The 19,247-nt window shown below is 37.0% G+C and overlaps 2 protein-coding genes across 4 annotated transcripts in view; both read right to left on the bottom strand.

The window, feature by feature from the left end:
- Positions 1 to 7,466, bottom strand: part of RNF43 (ring finger protein 43) — a 62,647-nt gene extending 55,181 nt beyond the window's left edge. The window contains exon 1 of the mRNA XM_015539550.2: positions 7,063 to 7,466. Within this exon, the coding sequence (XP_015395036.2) occupies positions 7,063 to 7,314 (252 nt within the window). The 5' untranslated portion in view covers positions 7,315 to 7,466. The remainder of the gene's footprint in view (positions 1 to 7,062) is intronic.
- A 4,763-nt stretch (positions 7,467 to 12,229) lies between these two features.
- The window catches only part of HSF5 (heat shock transcription factor 5), a 43,483-nt gene continuing 36,465 nt past the window's right edge, over positions 12,230 to 19,247 (bottom strand). For all 3 annotated transcript variants that reach the window (XM_042967079.1, XM_007086789.3, XM_042967080.1), the window contains exon 6: positions 12,230 to 14,480. In XM_042967079.1, the coding sequence (XP_042823013.1) occupies positions 14,410 to 14,480 (71 nt within the window). In that variant the 3' untranslated portion in view covers positions 12,230 to 14,409. The remainder of the gene's footprint in view (positions 14,481 to 19,247) is intronic.

Below are 19,247 nucleotides of genomic sequence, written 5' to 3'. Positions count from 1 at the left end.
CGAGGCAAAGTCACACGCTTAACCAACTGAGCCACCCAGGCGTCCTATAAATACTTTTTAAATTAAGTAAATTGAGGGTAAATTAGTTTTGAGAATTTGATATCATTTCTTGAAATAATAGGGATTGTTCTAGGATAGCAGCCATTAATCTGGAGTCCTTAGATCCCTACATCTCAAAGATTCAACTCACTGAGATTTTATGCAAAATTATATGTTCAAATACATGTAGTCAGCAATTTTTCTCAAATCTTCAAAGGGGTCTGTGGCACCAAAAAAGGATAAAGAATCACTGTGTTAGGGTAGCTCAAAACCAGAATTAGGAATCACAAGCTTAAGGATTAAGAAGGTGAGGTCCTTTGGATATACACCAATATCTGATAATCACAGATTTAAAGTCAATATCTCAATAAATCTTTCTTGGAAAATCAGAATTTCCTAAAAAGCAGATGTTGAGCTATCTATTAAATCAAATAAATGTTGTGTAAAAATACTGTGTAAAGGAGCACCGCAAATGTATTGATTATAGCCATGTTTACAATTTGGAAGAGGCAATCAAGGAGCTACTATGCTGTCTATAAGTCAGAGTAAAGGAATAGAGCATGTTCTTTCAAACCGAAAGCACTCAAAATAATTGACCTCACAGTATACTTAGAAATGTGATGACATAATAAATCTGTTTTATCCTAAAGTTATCTCCCAGCTATTAGAGTTACTTAGCACCACCATCATGTTCCTTACATTTATTCAATAAATGTTTACTGAGTACGTATTATGTCTAAGGCACTAAGTATACTAAGGCATTACTCCCAAGAATATAGCTCTGAACTAAGAAGACAAAAATCCCTACTTTCACAGAGCTCATATTTCACTGAGGGGGCAGAGACAAGTACAAAAGTAAAATACTACAATATGTTACATGGCGATAAGTTTATAAAGAAAAACAAAGCAGAGAAGGAGAATATGAGCCCCAGAGGGAATAGGAAGAGCCCTTCAGAATAGGATGGTCTAGGAAGACCTCACTGAGAAGGTGACATATTTGACACTTGGGGGGGGGGTGACATTTGAGAGACTAAGAGAAGAAAATACCTGGGGCATAAATCCCATAAGTGGGACTGGCATGTGGAAAGGCCCCAAGGTGGGAGTATGCCTGGTTTAACTGAAGGACAGCAAGGAGGTCAGAGCGATGAGAACTGAGTGAGGGCAGAAGCAAAACATCAGAATGCCAGGTCAGATCCTGATGAGCCTTACCAGTCGTTGCAAAGACTTTGACTTTTACCGTAATAACAATGCTGAAAAGAACAATGAATGCAGGTTAGAGCAGTGGCTCATAGGGCTTTTTGAGACATAAAGTTGGCAAAATTGCTTCACCAATAGTTTTTTGACTGAATTATCACACTGAGCAACATAGGCTCAAATAGAGTAGATATTTCACTCTTTGACAATATTTTAGCTTTTTAGGATTGCCACTCTGCAGAATTGATCCCAGAGAAATCCATATCCTTGGATACCTTAAAAATTGGATTACTCCTTTATCTCCTGCAAAGCAGATTGGGCCCATCTCTGTGCAACTTTGTTCTTGGATAATTTATTTGCTTTCTCTCCCCCATTACGTTTCCTTTTCTGTAAAATGGAGTATATATCACCTATTCTTATTTGGCTTGCAGGTATTTGTGAATCATTTTAAGCTTCTTGGAAGAAAACTACTATATAAATTCAATGGAACATCATTACTACACTCTTCTCTAACAATACCCTGTCCTACCAATTCTGGTTCCTAACAGGACATTTATAATAGTACAGCACTCATTTATAACATCTTTTTCCTCTACTGTACTTAGCAATTTAAAGGGAAAAAAAGTACCAAAAAGTTCCAACATTTTCCAATGAATAAAATGTAAAGGGCCTTCTATTAAAAACAAAAACAAACAGGGACATCTGGGTGGCTCAGTTGGTTGAGTGTCCGACTTCAGCTCAGGTCATGATCTCACGGCTTCTGAGTTCAAGCTCCTCATCAGGCTCTGTGCTGACAGCTCAGAGCCTGAAGCCTGCTTCAGATTCGGTATCCCCTCTCTCTCTGCCCTTCCCCTGCTCACGCTCTGTCTCTCTCAAAAATAAACATTAAAAAAATTTTTTAAACAAAAAAACAAAACCATGAACTCCAGAAATGTCTTTAATACCATATAAAAAGTAAACTTTGGGCATGCCTCGGTGGCTCAGTCAGTTGAGCATCCAACTTTGGCTCAGGTCATGATCTCATGATTCATGAATTTGAACCCTGTGTCAGGCTCTGTGCTGACATCTCGGAGCCTGGAGCCTGCTTTAGATTCTGTCTCCCTCTCTCTCTGCCCCTCCCCCACTCGTGCTCTGTCTCTCTATCAAAAATAAATAAACATTAAAAAAATTTAAATTAAAAACAAAGGTATATACTGATTAAGTAAACATTCTTTGGGTGCCTGGGTGGCTCAGTCGGTTGAGTGTCTGGCTGTTAATTTCAGCTCAGGTCATGATCTCGCAGTTCATGTTATTGAGCCCCATGTCAGGTTCTGTGCTGGCAGCATGGAGCCTGCTTGGAATTCTGTCTCTCTCTCTCTCATCTGTCTCCCTTCCCCTGCTCATGTACTCTCTCTCTCTCTCTCTCTCTCTCTCTCTCTCTCTCTCTCAAAATAAACATGAAAAAAAATTAAATAAACATTCTGATTTACAAATATCTTTGCAAATGAAACACAAATGAGGGAAATAGAATGAATACAGAATACAGAGATTCTTAGAAACTAGCAGGATACTGTGTATTCTGGATCAACCTCAGAAACTAGTACTCATCATTTTCATTCCTTTCTAGTCTGGAAATAAATCATTTATACAAAGTCTACGCTGGTGTTCTAGTCATCTGTGGCATTCTTTGATGTACAGAATTTTCGAGCACGAAAAGCTTGGGCTTTCGGGTTCAAGTTCCAACTATGCCACCTACTAGCCACATAACCTTGGCAGATACTAATATTTGAGCCTCAATTTCCTTATCCGTAAAATGTGAAGAATAAAAGTATTGCGCTTCTCTCACAAAGTTATTATGAGAATGCAATAAGCTAATACACGCAAACTGAATAGCACGAATTTGCTATGCATTATTATATTTGAATCTCTCAATTTTACAGATGGGGAATCTAAAGCCTAGAAAACTGTAATAACTATTTTGACCCAAATCACCCAACTACTTAGTGACAGAGCCAGAGCTAAAATCAAATCCCTTGAGCCACAATGTAGTCACTTTGTCAACTACAGTTTGCTAAAGCATCGTCTCACTGGCTTTGGCCAAAACTTTAACTATTAAGATTTCTCTCCCTCCTCAAATAATTCATTTCAGGCCCTGACTACAAATAAAGCAAAAATGCAAAGATAGGATAGCTACTTGTTGACTAATAGGTAAATTAAGGGACAAGCAGAGACACTGTGTAAGGGGGAATCTGTCCAGGAGGTGTTCACTGTTAGTGGCCAAATGCCAAATCACCACAACTCCCACTGTAGGGATGAAGCCACAGGACAGTACATTCTAATCTTGATCATAACTTTATCCTACAGCCTAAGAAAATCCAAGACAACCAGCTGAGCAGGAAGAGTGTGATAGTCAAAGAATTGTTGAGCTCTCTTGTGCTATGCTAAAATCCTCTTGGGTTTTTTTTTTGTTTTTTTGTTTGTTTGTTTTTTTTTTTTTTTTTGCTTTAAGAAAAAAGATTGAGGGGCGCTTGGGTGGCTCAGTCGGTTAAGTGTCCGACTTCAGCCCAGGTCATGGTCTCACGGTTCATGAGTTCGAGCCCCCGTGTCAGGCTCTGTGCTGACAGCTCAGAGCCTGGAGCCTGTTTCAGATTCTGTGTCTCCCTCTCTCTCTGCCCCTCCCCAGCGCATGCTTCCACTCTGCCTCTGTCAAAAATAAATAAACTTAAAAAAATAAAAAATAAAAATATTTTTTAAAAAAGATTGATTTCAAGTTGGCCCTTCAAATGACATATATAAATAATGAACAAGAATTGAAAAAGAAAATAGGACTGTAATCATTTACAGAAGAGGTAGCAACACCATTACTAGAAATAATAGAAATAAACCTCAACAAGAGGTAAATAAACCAGAAAACTGGACAATTAGGCCATGCATAAGCTCTAGCACATTTTCCATCTACAATGGTATAAACCAGGAGAAAAGGATATACTCAAATGAAAAATAAAAACAGTAATAAATCATAATCACTATCATCTAGTCCTTTTTATCAGACATAGACAAAGAATTAGGAAATCTAGAAAATTTCCTTGACATGGATTAATTGAGCAAAATGTAAAGAAATGTTAGATTTTCTGAAGCTCTCTGAGAATTCCAGAAACCATAACAAGGTTACTATTTTTTAAAATCATTGTTCTTGTACTTTTACATTTCCCAATGCCTACATCCCCAATCTTACATCCTCAATCTTAAAAAGACCTGACGACATCTTTGAAGACAATCAAACTTAACAGGCAGCTAGAGTAATTCACAGGCAGAAGGATACATAGAATTATCCAAAATTCCTCAAAGCCAATAGAGAAGACTGTCTTCAGATTTGTGACACCAGGTTACAGCTATCTATCAAGCAAACTAAAGTGCAGCAAAGCACAACTTTAAGAGATATAAACTTCAGTTAAATGGAAGGCTTGGTTAACCACAGTTGAGTAAACCTGAGTTGTAGTGTAATCTGATAAGGAACAAATAGCATGAATGCTAGAATTAGAAACCATGTATCGCCACTCTAGAGTTCTTTGAAAGAGTTAATCAAATAGTGGATAAAGAAAAACTGGTGCATATTATTCAAATAGTTGTCTTTGTATTTTTAAAATAAAGTCTCTCATAAGAAGCTATTAAGAAAATGTAGTAGCTATTGTGGATTAAGAATTGGTTAATAGACAATAAACCAAGACCAATGCTGACAGTGTCCAGTGATTAATACTAGACCTGTGTACAAGTTTATTAATGACCTAAAAGAAGCTTACGTGGACAGAAAAAGTGAAGAAAGACTAAAAATTGCCAATGATGCAAACCACCCTATAATAAAGGGTGAAAGGCCTTGCTAAATAATAGATACAATGAAATTCCCTCTTCACAAAGTAAAGAAACAATGTGTAAAGTATACTGATAGGCTCAAAGTTAATAGTTAATAATAATAATAATAATAATAATAATAATAATAATAAAAAGATTGGCAGGATTTACCAGAGAAAAAGGGTAGAGCAAGAGAAGATATGATAAAGACTGGTAAAATAATGAATGGCAAAGAGAACACCAGCTAGTCTCTGTTATATACCTTTTCCTTTCTGAATACACAGAGGTTTATGATAATAAAAGGTAACACATTTAAAAGAAAAGAGACACTATACAGCATATAATTAACCCATTGAACATGCTGCCACAGGACATTAATAAGACACAAAGCTTAGTATGGCTCCCAAAGACCACAGAGATATTAAAATATGGTTCTATAGTAAAACTACTTAGGGTAAAAAATGAAAATGGAACACATACCTCATGCTTTAGGGTGTTAACTAGGCAAGGCCAGGAAGTCTCCTTTCCAATTATATTCAAAATTCTTTGTGACTTCAATTTTTAAATATTCCTAATTCCATCCTACAGTTCAAATTATATGTATAGACTCATCCAAAAAGCCTTTGGCCATTTTTCCCAGATACATTATTTTTGCCTGTTTATTTCTCTGAATAGTTAAGCCTTCCATGTCATCCAATTCTTCTTCTACTTAATTTATCCCAGTTTCAAAATATTGCTTAAAAAGTGACCATGAAGTACCACTAAATCATATATGTTAAAATCCATGTTTGGAAAAGAGAGTTCTATACTTTGTTAAATTTTCTCACCTCCTTTAAGTAGACAAAAATTGAAATTCATACAATACTTTGGTTCTGTTCAAATCACAAAATTAAAATCTGAGTTTGGATACTGGAATAAATCATATTTAATAACATTTTAACCTATATCCAAGAGCTACAGCAAGTGTCCTTTCATAAAATGAATTATAATCAATAAGCAACATAATTTTATGGAATAAGACCCTAGAATGCCACAGCAAAAAGGTATAGCCCTTTGGGCTCTATCTTCACCATGGGGAATGGTAATTCATCTATGAAATGCTATGGACCCAGTCAGTTCATAAATTCAACACATAAAGAGTAGGCTATGAATGAATCACAGGCAAAATTCACAGCCTGAAAGCCTAACAAACTGTGTCTGAAAAGATCTGTGGGTCAATAAAAAATAGATGTTAAATTAAAAATTTTTCAAAAATAAAATTATGTATAGACAAGACCAAAGGAGGCAAGTTTACACCTTGTGTCCATTTTGTAATTCAGTCCTCTCCATTTTGGGCTTAGCTATAGGGTGCTCCACGTGGTATAAAGCCAGCCATAGCATTCAAGCTTGGCTGAATTTTAAAAGTGACACAGTAATCAGATATGCTCCAAGGGCATTCTAGAATTTCAGGGTGCTGCTGACCATTGTAACCTCCTTACAATTGTATGGGTAACAGATGGTAACTAGACTTATTGTGGTGATCACTTTGTAATGCATACAATATCAAATTATTATGTTGTACACCTGAAACTAATATAATGTTATATACCAATTTTAACTCAATAAAAAAAAAAATCAACCTCCTCAGTGTTCACTTCAAATTTAAACAGGATATAAAGTATGATCCTCATGTCAATTAAATACAAGTCCGTATATTTAATCTATCAAAAAATAGCGTCCAGAGTACTGGACTTGCAAAGAAAGGTCTTACGTGGATCTAAAATGGCAATGTAATACCAGAGTTAAAAATAAGCAGATGATCTTCTAAAATGTGGAATTTGTATGTTTCTTTTTTAGAATAAGAATTTGCTTTAGAATGCCAATAACGCAATATCCTTAAAAGATGGAACAAACAGAAAACTCAACAGCAGAAGCTCTTGTATGGTATTTGGTTTGGGAGACAAAAGAAGAAAGACACATTTCGAACAGATGGAAAGTGAAACATAATAAAGTTATCCTTACCTGCATTAATTTTCCTTCTGCTGGAGTTATTTCAGCAACACCAGCAAAAACACCTTCCAAAGTGAGATTCAGTTTTCCTGTGGGGTCCATTTTCAAGGGGATCACTCTGATAATAGCTTTCTGCTCTGCTGATCTTTCAGACTCCACCGCTGCTGCCAATACCAGTCCTGTGCGTCCAAAGCCTGCCTGCAGGGTAGCCATCAGCAGCCAGGGCCAGAGGGCAGCCAGCTGCAGCTGGTGGCCACCACTCATGCTACCAGCTGCAGCAATGCACCTCGGCCATACATACTGCTTCCACTAGCTAATACCAAATGCAGGTTCTCAGATCCAGACAAATATGGAGGAAAAGAGAATTTATGCTTCAGTTTCTGAAAGCCAAGTCGTAGTTTTGGCCCTTCCTTTCTCTAAAGTATATTCCCAAGAACAGGTGGCATTCCTGATCTGGCAGAGAAGAAGGTGTTTTCAGCCCACTTCTGCTGCAGGGATGTCATTTTCTCCCATCTTCACTATGATTAGTAAAGATATCACCACTTCTGTTTGGGATTTCCAACTTTGCTTGAGGTTGAATGTCACATCCTGAATTTTTATTATGTCAGATCACTTGGTGCTGGTCTTCCATATGCATCAAGTTGCTGAGCCACTAAATCCAACGTTAATGAACAAAACAAGGCAAAGTAAACAACTAAAGCCATGCACTGAAGGTGAGAGTGAAACACGCCAGCTCGGAAAATGAAGAGATGGTCCTTTTTAAGCCACAAAACTTGTCAATGGTCATAGGAGGATTTTTGTTTTAATGGAGAAGGAGAGGGTACAATATATTTCAGGCCACACCGCGAGGGATGTCCAAAGATGCTATAACACGTATTCATAAAAGTTTCCACATTAAACTGTATTTTAGGGTAGCCAAAGTTCTAGACCCATTGAATTTATAATACTTTTCATGAACTTAAATATACTATCATTTTTAATGTTCTACCTAAATTTGTCTATAAATTAGATGCTGATTTATATGTCTTCACATATTACAGGATAATCCTGAGTATCACCGCTTTTTCCAACTTTCAAAATTTGAAGAATATTTGAGAAGTTTAGCTTTCCAATTATTTTTCCCAGTTAAAATTGATATTTCTATCTTTATTTTCCTTTCTCTGTTAGGGATTCCGGCTTTTATTCTCCTGCTTGAGAATGCCAAGTACTTTGATTTCCCATGAGATGATTTTGGAAACTACTTTATTATCCAGATTTTATAATCTGTAATTTTCTAGGTTCATAAGTAAAACAAAGGACCATTCCTAACACGTTTTCAAATTCCTTGAGGGGGCGGGGAATAAAAGATAGGGGGAGTAGGGAGGTGATTAGTCTACAGGCTCTAAGTAGAACACCCTGAAAAAGTATAAATAAGCCTGAGTAGAGTAGATCTGTGCTATTTCTAGGCACACTTGAGAATTTGGGTCTTTGTACAAACAAAATCTGAGTTCTAAGATATTAAAATGTGCACCCTTAAGTAAATATAAATGCACTTCAACCATAAAGCCCGCCGTGTTCAGAGGTCAAGTTAAAAAGTCTTATAAAGTCTTCAGAAAAAGTGCTGAAAAGCCAAGCAATTGAACATGAACCTGTTACATAGATCCTTTTCTTTTGCTGAGGCAGAGGGAGAAAAATAAGAATTTCAAAAGAAATCTGCAAACCTGTTGCGCTGTCGGGCCCACTGGAATCCACGGGGGTGAAACAAATTCAATTATGCTTTTATAGGTCCTGCTCAAAAAAGGTTTCAACTGCTTAACCAAGTACAGCTCATTCTTCCACCTTCTTACACTGCAACCAAACCAAGTGCCCCACACTGTAGGTAGGTGCCGAGAAATTCCGCAGCCTGAAAAAATAATCCATGCAGGTCAAAGGCAAACATTTACTCCAGGGTTAGAGCTACTGTTCCCAAGACTCTAAAAGCACTTATAAAGGATCCAAAATCATTTCTGAAATCTCCTTTCTAACAAAAGTTCTTTTTCTCCCCGAACAGCATATAAAATGATCAAATCTTGAGAGAGAAAAGGAGCAAAGTAGCAAATACATCAGCAACAATTCACTACCAGGAACACAGAAAATCCCAGAGGGAGAAAGCAGTGTCTCTGAATCATGGATGGGCTTGGAAAGTTCGGAAAGATTCGAGTGCTTCCCTTCCAGAAAGACAATTCTGGATCAACTCCCTAGAGGAGGAAGCCTGTGGTTTGTAATTGGTGTTCTAGCTCTGACTCCCTCCCCTGGGACTGCAATCACGCTCTCTACCTGCTGACACAAAGTGAGGGTGGAGCAGCTACGGGCAACCACCCCCCCTCCCGCCCCTCCTCCTCCTGGCTGGCTAGGGCAAGGGCTGGAGTGCGCGCACACTTAACTGAGCCAGACATGTCCTTTTGCTCTCTCCTCTCTCAGCTCCTCTACTCCCTCTATTGAGCCACGGCCAAATTGCATCCAGTTCAATGGGTAAGCAAGCTACCACAGGTAAGTCAGGTTCACTCAAACAGGTATCTAAGCAGATTGCACCCAAGAGAACATAAACGGTGGTATAAAGAAATAAAGAGAACAAAATAATGAAAACGCGGAACATGAAAGAGGGGACACAGGGCTTTGCAAATGTAAGTTCAAAGGGGTTTCTGCTCTTTTTGGGCTTTCGTGTCTGTTAGTGGCACAAAGCCAGAATAAAGTCATCCAGTGCTGTAGTGTTTACTGCTGTCTTATGTCTGCTACCCTGGCAAGAACTCTGTCCATTTTATGCATACTTTTTCTTCTGTTTTTACTTACTTTAAATTCAGTATCTCCTTTCTAAAACTGTTCCTGTATGGAGCTTTTAGTCAGGTTGATGTCAGAGGTCTTGAGCCTGTTATTTTCTTCCCACATCTTTGGGAGGTCAGACCTATGCCCTCAATGTAAGATTGCAAGTAAGTCTATGTCATAAATGCAACCAAAGGGGCAAAATATATATGATTAATGAGAAGCCTGTAGGCAAAAAGAAAACCCATTTTGGCTAATAACCACATTCATGAATTATATATAACCCTTTTAGTTACCTTGTCATTAGAATGCAAAAATTTCTCATATATGTTTCTAAAGTTTGAATTTTCATATTTACCAGATTATATTTGACTGTGGCCAGACATTTTATTTTTGACCTTTTGACAATAATCTTTCCAAATGGTACAAATGTACAACAGTATGAATGTGGTTAACACTACTGAACTGTACACTTTAATGTTTTAAATTGTGGTAAGAAGCATATAAGATTTAAAAATGTTTTGATTTTACAAATGAAAGCATACAAATTGATCATCTGTAAAATGTGGATAACAATAATTGCATTGTAGGTTGGTTGTAAAGCTTAAATGACATAATACCTCTGAAAGCAAAAAGTGTAAGAGCTCTCTTCACCTTGAGCATTTTTTCCCTAGAGAAGGTTTATGGGAACACTTTTGACATTTTAGGCCTAATGACTGACATAGAGCAGAATAAAATAAATTCTTAATTTAGCATTTTTCTTTGTTGCTTGGACCTTAAGAATACAATGCAAGTATAGACCTTTACAGCTCTTTCCAAAAGAATATATCTAATTCTCAATCAAAAAGAATGCAATCTTGCCTTTCGCAACTACATGGATGGAACTAGAGGGTCTTATGCTAAGCAAAATTAGTCAAAGAAAGACAAATATCATATGACTTCACTCATATGAGGACTTTAAGATACAAAACAGATGAACATAAGGGAAGGGAAGCAAAAATAATATAAAAACAAGGAAGGGGACAAAACATTAAGTCTCTGAAATATGGAGAACAAACAGAGGGCTGCTGGAGGGGTTGTGGGAGGGGGGATGGCTAAATGGGTAAGAGGCATTAAGGAATCTACTCCTGAAATCATTGTTGCACCATATGCTAACTAACTTGGATGTAAATTTAAAAAATAAATTAAATTAAAAAAAAAGAATATATCTAATTCTTCTAGAAAGAATTTTTTACATCTGTGGTTTTATATTTTTATTTTATGTATGTTGTGTAATAGTATAGCATAAATAATGCAAAATACACATTACTATATATTTGATATATGCAAAATTATCTTAAACAAAAAGTGACCTACTAATGGACTTTACCTCACCTATTCCTGCTTGAAACTTAGAAAGGAGTTAATAAGAGACCTAAACCTAAGAGTTAATAAACACACTTAGTTGAAAGAAGGAAGAAAATATAGATGTGGTTGCCCTCTCTTGAGGAAACTCCAAGATCTAGGAATGATGAAAATATGTATCATGAACCTGGATATCCACTTAGATACTCAGGATCAAACTAAACAGTCCAATGTACTTTACTTCAATGATACACTGTATTTACTGGGTCACCAGAACTGACAAACAAGAGAAATTATTCTCTGGCTTATCCCTCAGGTTATCTACTACAACGTCCACAGAGATATCATAAAGACGTCATTACCATGGTAATGAAATGCCATGTCACTAATATTTACTACCTAATCTTACCCGTGAGAAATACCATCCTTCAGGATCTATTTTCACATCTGGATTGACTAAAGTTACTGAAGACATGAGTCCTTTTCCTAAAAAAACAGATTTCTATAAATATGTCCAAGAATTGTCCTTATCCTTAATGGCATTTTAAAGATTCAATCTCCATTCAATCACAAATGAAGAAAAACAAAAAAAGCCAGGACATTTTTTTAAGTAGATTCTTTGAAAAACAGAATACATTCTCTTTCTTTTTTTTGTTTTTGTTTTTGTTTGTTTTTGTTTTTGTTTTTCAATATATGAAGTTTATTGTCAAATTGGTTTCCATACAACACCCAGTGCTCATCCCAAAAGGTGCCCTCCTCAATACCCATCACCCACCCTCCCCTCCCTCCCACCCCCCATCAACCCTCAGTTTGTTCTCAGTTTTTAAGAGTCTCTTATGCTTTGGCTCTCTTCCACTCTAACCTCTTTTTTTTTTTTCCTTCCCCTCCCCCATGGGTTTCTGTTAAGTTTCTCAGGATCCACATAAGAGTGAAACCATGTGGTATCTGTCTTTCTCTGTAATACATTCTCTTTCAAATTTTGCTGTTATTAATACTAGTCATAATGACTTAGTTTTGTATTGATCACCAGTTAAACAGTAAAAACAAGCAAGACAACTCCAGTTGAAACACTCACTTTATTGTTGACTGATTGAAATTTATTGTGCTTAAGGTGCTGAAATACTGAGGAGCTAGTCAGAAACCTTGTTAGTATGCGTCAGACCCTACTGGCCAATTCACACAAAGATTTTATTTTATCTTCTGACATTTTTCCCAAGTCAGCGATGATAGCTTTAGTTGATAGATAGCAGGCATGTGAGTATAACAGGAGATCCAGCTCCTTGGTCTGTTGTATTCACATATAAAAAAGTTTGGAAAGCTGATAAAGGCATTTCATTAATTAAGCCATGCCAAGGTTTCTGCTTGACATATGTTCCTCAAAGGATATTATCTCTTTCAACAGATACAGAGCTAAAAAGGCATATTAAGGGAAGGAATGTCACCTACACAGTTTGTCAGCTTCTCAACATGACAGAGAAAAGGCAAAGTTCCTTCATTTGGAAATTGGGTCTCCTCTTCACATACTCTGCCAAAATACATAGTCTGGCCAAAAGATGGAGGAGTCTTGATAATCTGTTCATCTTTTTTAAACCTTGCTAATAAAGATGAATAAATGCCCATCACGTGGACATCAACTAATCTAATCAGACGGACCAAACAGGTCACTTTTCAGAACCTACTTTCATATCTAAACTGAGTCACTGCAGACCAATACAGAACTCATCCTTTTCCAAAAAACTACTATCTCTGTTAACACGTCTATGGTTTGACATCATTGGGAAGGCACAATGCAATTTAAGAGATGAATTGTTACACCCACAATGACTAGCATAGTATTTATGTCATATCACTAAGTGCCTTTTCTTTTTAATTAGTTTCATATTCCTACACTTTCCTTTTGTTTCTGCAATTCTTATTAGGACAACCAAAGCAGAATCCAATAAGAAAGTTCTAGTCAGTGTAAAAGACTTTAAAATCATAAAGTTTCTTGCTATCACTAGATGAGCAAGTGAGGGATCAACCACAGAAAGTGGACACCCAAGATACCTCTCCTAAAAACCAGTCCCACAATCCTACTACTTGAATTTAGAATCCTTCAGAGGGGATAAAATAAAAATGTTATGGTATATCCCACTATCCAAAATTCTCTCAGAAGCTTAAACCAGACATAAACTATTAAAAATGTCAGAGGTATAGCTTCTGTTAAATGACTGATCAGGTTTTCCCAAAAGTTTGCACACAGTATATATAGATGAGAATTTACACGTACCGAATGTAAAAATCTAAAGTAAGAAAACAGTGTTAAATCTCTTAATGTTTTTGTTCACACATTTCCCCTTCAAAATAAGTATCTTACACATGCATCCTTTATCCTTCTATTGTGCAATCTTAATAAAAATATAAAGCTTTAAAACTTTTAACTCTACCAGCATTTATAAATATATTAAACAAATTAAAAAAATTTTAGAAGACATTTACATAAGTGATATATAACAAAACCTTCTTACCATTTATGATAATGTATCATTAAAATTAAAGAAAGATATGAAAATAGAAGAATGCTCCCATTAATATAAAACAATCAGGAGCTGTTAAGTGTGATGGATGGTCCAAGTCCAGGTGCCTCGCTTTTGAAACAGAATGTTGGGTTAGGAAGTAAGAGCATTTCCTGGTTAATCAGTTAGAAAATTAGCTCTTTCTCAGAGTTTCTTCCCTGGAATTCCTGACCCATTTAGACCTGCGATCTTGGTGACCTCACATGCCTTTGTTTCGCACAGTCTTCTCTAGAAGGATCACAGTGTGACTTGAAACAGATAGACTGAACTCCCCCTCTGGAATTGTGCTGACTAAAGTTGGAGAGTGGCAAGACAGCAAATCAACACACACACACACAGATTATTCTCCAGTACCATAGCTGCAGCAGTTTTTAGATGCTTCTTGACTGTAACAGAAGGCCAGGACTTTCCATTTGAAAGGGATCTGGACGCAAAAAAAAAAAAAAAAAAAAAAAAAAGGCTGCTAGATGTTTAATAGTTTGTCAAGGTAAATAATCTGAACTGAAAAGCTGTAGTAAATACCAAAATCCCAATTCTCAATTAACAAAATTCTCAATTAACAAAACAAAAATACTTTTTTTTTCCTTAACAGAACTGAAAAACTCCCAACAGTGTGTCATGTGCAAGGCTAGTCTGCCCTCAGCTACAGCTAGTGCACAATGTCACGTATGTCCTCCATTCCTCACTCTTTTAATTCTTCCTCCTTTGGAAAGTGCTCCTGTTTGCAGGCCACGTCCACCAGCAGATGAAGATCTAGAAAGAAAGAAGATTTGTTTACTCACTCTTGGCCTCTCAGATTGGAGAGTTTGATAGACCAGTCTTCAGACAAGAAGAACAAGTTGCTCGCGGTTAAGTGTAGAATTGGTTCTAAAATGCTATGATCTCAGTTTTGGGACATTCCTGTACCTCTAAAGAACACAGATGCAGCCCAGTTGTTAACCCAGTGAGACCAAAAAGTGTACAGTTGCTATCTTTTCAATGATGCAGCTAAGCCTCTTTTCACTTCAACTGCCTTTTAAGTGAAAAATTAAGGAAAAGTGTCAAAGGGATCAAAGTGAAATATACACACACAAATGAAAATTCATTTCTTTGATCCTATAAAGATGAGTGGGTGGGTGGGTTGTGGGAATATGAGAAAATAATGCTTTCAGAAATACAATGTTAAAATAAGTAATCACTACTTTTCCAAAGTTGATTGACTCCATACAATTTCCCCTTACTGACAACACAGCTGATCTCTTGTAGAAGAAACACCTACCTGAACTGTGTGTAAAAAAGAAAGCATACCCTTCATGGAGGTCAAGAGACAAAAAGGGTTCACTAAGAATGGAAAGAACTAAAAAACTGAACTCTCAGCTCAAGTACTAGGTTTTGTAATACAAAGAGGCCATGTATGGGAGTAGAGCTAAACGGCCTGAGTAACAGAGGATCTTACTGTGGCTTCTAGACTCAAGCTAATTAGTTTACAACTTCCAGAGCAACATACAGACTTCTAGTTTATAATTTCTAGGGGAACCAACCTTTCTAGGTTTGTTTTGAAGCTTACGATTTTGCCATAGTAGCATTTGGGAATGAAATTAAACTAAACTATATAGCATAAGTCCTTTATTTCACTCTAGACACAGACTTTTGTCACTGTATTTCTAGAACACAGCCTCTGTGGGACTGATCCACAGACTGGGCAAGAGAGCTGATTCAACAAAATAATTCTACCACCGTATTTGAGAAAATCCAGAAAGCATATGGAACAATAGCTAATTTTGCCATATTTTGTAAAAGGTAGACCAGTCACTAGGGGCAGGTCATCTCATCTGGTGAATTACACTACAACCTAACCATAAAGAACAAGCAATTTATCCAGATGAGCATCTTATAGTGGGAGAAAGGCCATAATTTTATCACTTAAAATTGGCTTCTTGTATATCCACGATCATAGCAGCATTATTCATAATAGGCAAAAGGCAGAAGTAATCCAAGTGTCCAAGGACCGATGAATGGACACATAAAATGTGGTCTATACATACATTGAAATATTATTTAGCTTTTAAAATTAGGAAATTCCGATACATGCTACAACATGGATAAACCTTGAAAATATTGTGCTAACTAAAATCAGTCAGTCACAAAAGGACAAATACTGCATAATTCCACTTACGTAAGGTAACAAGAGCAGTCACATTTATAGAGACAGAAAGTGGCATGGTGGTTGCCAGGGACTGTTATGGGAGTTACTGTGCAACGGACAGTTTCAGTTTGGGTACATGAAGAAGTTCTGGAGGTGGTTGGTGTTGATGGTTGTGCAACAAATGTGAATGGACTTAGTACCACTGAACTGTACACTTAAAAATGATTAAAATGATAAATTTTATGATATGTATATTTTACCACAAAAGTCTTTCTTTAAAGTCTATATAGTAACAAAAATAGTGATATGTTATATTTATATAACATCTTTTTTTTCAAATAGTTTAAAGTGCATTATTATAAGGTCATCTAATTAATTCTGAGGCGTAAGTTGATACTGGGAGCAAGAACCTCTACGCTAAGTCTACATGGTTATTAAGTAAAGCCAGTGGTTTCTAAACCTTGTTGCACATTGGAATCACCTGGAGGATCTTTTAAAAAATACTGATGCAGGGGCACCTCGGTGGCTCAGTTGGTTAAGCATCTGACTTCGGCTCAGGTCATGATCTCACGGGTTGTGAGTTCAAGCCCCGTGTCAGCCTCTGTGCTGACAGCTCAGAGCCTGGCGCCTGCTTCAGATTCTGTGTCTTCCTCTTTCTCTGCCCCTACCATGCTCATGCTCTCTCTCACTCTCTCTCTCTCTCTCTCTCTCTCTCTCAAAAATGAATAAACACTAAAAGATTTAAAATAAAAAAAATACTGATGCATAGGACTCCTACCCCCATACATTCTGATTTAATTGGTGTGGAGTGCTACTTAGGCATCAGGATCTCTAGAAGTTGACCAGAAGATGTAGGAGTAACACCTAATGATTATTCTCTAAACATCTCAGCTCCATATTAGGGCGGGGGGGGGGGGGGAAGGGGGAAGGACAGGCCAAATGGTAATAGAACATATTAAAATAAGACTTGGGAATATGAATAGACCCAGTTATAACCCAGCTTTGAAAGCAGAGTAGGAATTCTTGATAATGACAAAGGTAAAGGCTATTAAAGCAACTACAGATTTCACATGGGGAGGTAAACTGAAAAACAGCAGCAACAAACTCCCTCTTTTTTTAAGTTTATTTATTTTGAGAAAGAGAGAGACAGCACAAGGGAGGGGTGGAGAGAGAGAATCCCAAGCAGGTTCTGCACTGTGCAGAGGCCAACACGAAGCTCCATCTCACAATTTGTGAGATCGTGACCTGAGCTGAAACCAAGAGTCAGAGGCTTAACCTATGAAGCCACCGAGGTGCCTCAAACCCTTTTTTTTTTTAAATCAGTGAACAAATGTCATTCATTTCATTGCTTATTAAGACTTTACCATATTGATAGGTTCAAATAATGGATAAGAACACATCATAGATAGGCATGTTTAAAATAGAAATAGCCTGTGTGGCTCTTTAATAGCCTCAGAATTAGTTATGTAAAGTAGTGTGAACAACAAACCCTCTTAACCTTAATGATTGGGCTTTAAAATAGCACTTGGCACACAGTTTCTAATAATGAGCATCTAAACATAGTAATTTTATTAAAGTGAACTTCCTTCATTAGCAAAGCTGCCAATCAAGGAGTTACAAGAGTATAGAGACCAATAAAAATATGAGAAGACAGACTAGCCTGGTGCTACTAGAGGTTTATATGACTTCATTTAGAAGAGAAGCTTGCATACTCACCAGAGAAGGTAAGTATTTGGGGATCACAGTAGCTCAGTTGGTTTGAGAGTTGAAAGGCCTTGAGAGCCAAGAGCATTGCATCTACTTGTTTGGGAATGTTAATTCCTTCCAACAGCACCCTCTAGGGTTTGGGGGTTATTATCTAAATGAAATCTCATCCATAATCCAAGAGCTACAAAATGAGAAGTCCTTCCTTTAGGAATGAATAGAACTTTGGTTGTAAACCTTCAATTTCCCTTAACCAGAAAGTTAACATCCCATGAGAACATGAATGAGTGTAGCTTCTACTATAAAATTAATATTTGGGTGTATTCAGTTTAGAGTGATATCATTAAAGAAATTGGAGGCGCATGACTGAATCTAATTTCCTTTACCTTTTGGTATTTTTGATCCAAAACGTATTTCCTTAAGTTAACTTGTGCTCAAAAAGCCTATGCACAGCATGGCAAAGACTGTGACTGACCATCCCCTTCTAACAAAACACACATCTATTGAAATCAATACAATCTGGATTATTTAATCAACTTGTAGTCTATTTGAAAAAAAAAAAACTCAAAGAAAGTTTGAAGTGTGACATGTTCCTACTTAAACATGGCAGACATCTTCAAAATAACTCAGTTACAGAAGGGCACTGATAAATTCTGGAATATAGGATGCCACTGTTCAATGAGATATCGAGCAACAAAATGACATCCAACAGTTAATGTTAGAATCATAGTATTTCAGAATTTGGAAGCAAAGGAGCCCTTAGAGGTGATTTCATGAAATTTCCTTATTTTTATCATAAATAATGTACTGTGAGAGTTGAAACCATACTGAGGGGAGATAGTCCTAATGATAGCGACAGTTGAAATTTAAGTGATACTTTAGGAATTTTACCTTTGGTTTCTATCATTACTTCTTTAACCTTTTAGTATCAAAATAAAAAAAAACATTTGGTCATCTGTAAGAACTAAACTGAATACTAGTCAATTTGAGCCCTCCTCACAAGTACCTCCTTACTCTCTTAAGGGCTTCTCTGGTCATCAAGGATCAGGGCTGTGAAAAGATCAGAAGCTAAGAACAAGAACTTTCTAACACAGGGTGCAACAGACTGAATGTTTAACTCCCTGAAATTCATATGTTGAAACCTAACCCCACTGTGATGGGTGTTAGAAGCTGGACCTCTGGGAGGTGATTAGGTCATGACAGCGGAGCTTTATGAATGATATTAGTGCCCCTATAAAAGAGATCCCAGAGAGCTCCCTCATCCCTCCTGCCATGTGAGGCAGCTCAACTAAACCTCATTTATTATAGACACTGAAATGTGAATTTCATATCATCTTTATGTGACATGAAATATTCTTCTTTTGATTTTCCTCCAGCCATTTAAAATATGAAAACTATGGGACGCCTGGGTGGCTCGGTCAGTTAAGCATCCAACTTCGGCTCAGGTCATGATTTCACAGCTCGTGAGTTCAAGCCCTGCGTCAGGCTCTGTACTGATAGCTCAGAGCCTGGAGCCTGCTTTGGATTCTGTGTCTACCTCTCTCTGCCCCTTCCCCACCCGTGCTCTGTCTCTCTCTCTCTCAAAAATAAATAAAACATTTAAAAAAATGTTTTTTAAAAAGCATCCAACTTCAGCTCAGGTCACAGTTTGTGGGTTTGAGCCCTGCGTCAGGATCTGTGCTGACAGCTCA

This window comes from Panthera tigris, chromosome E1 (genome assembly GCF_018350195.1).
Source record: "Panthera tigris isolate Pti1 chromosome E1, P.tigris_Pti1_mat1.1, whole genome shotgun sequence".
Classification (NCBI taxonomy): Eukaryota; Metazoa; Chordata; class Mammalia; order Carnivora; family Felidae; genus Panthera; species Panthera tigris.
Note: the sequence above shows the minus strand (reverse complement) of the source record. Positions and strands in the feature narration are given on the sequence as shown.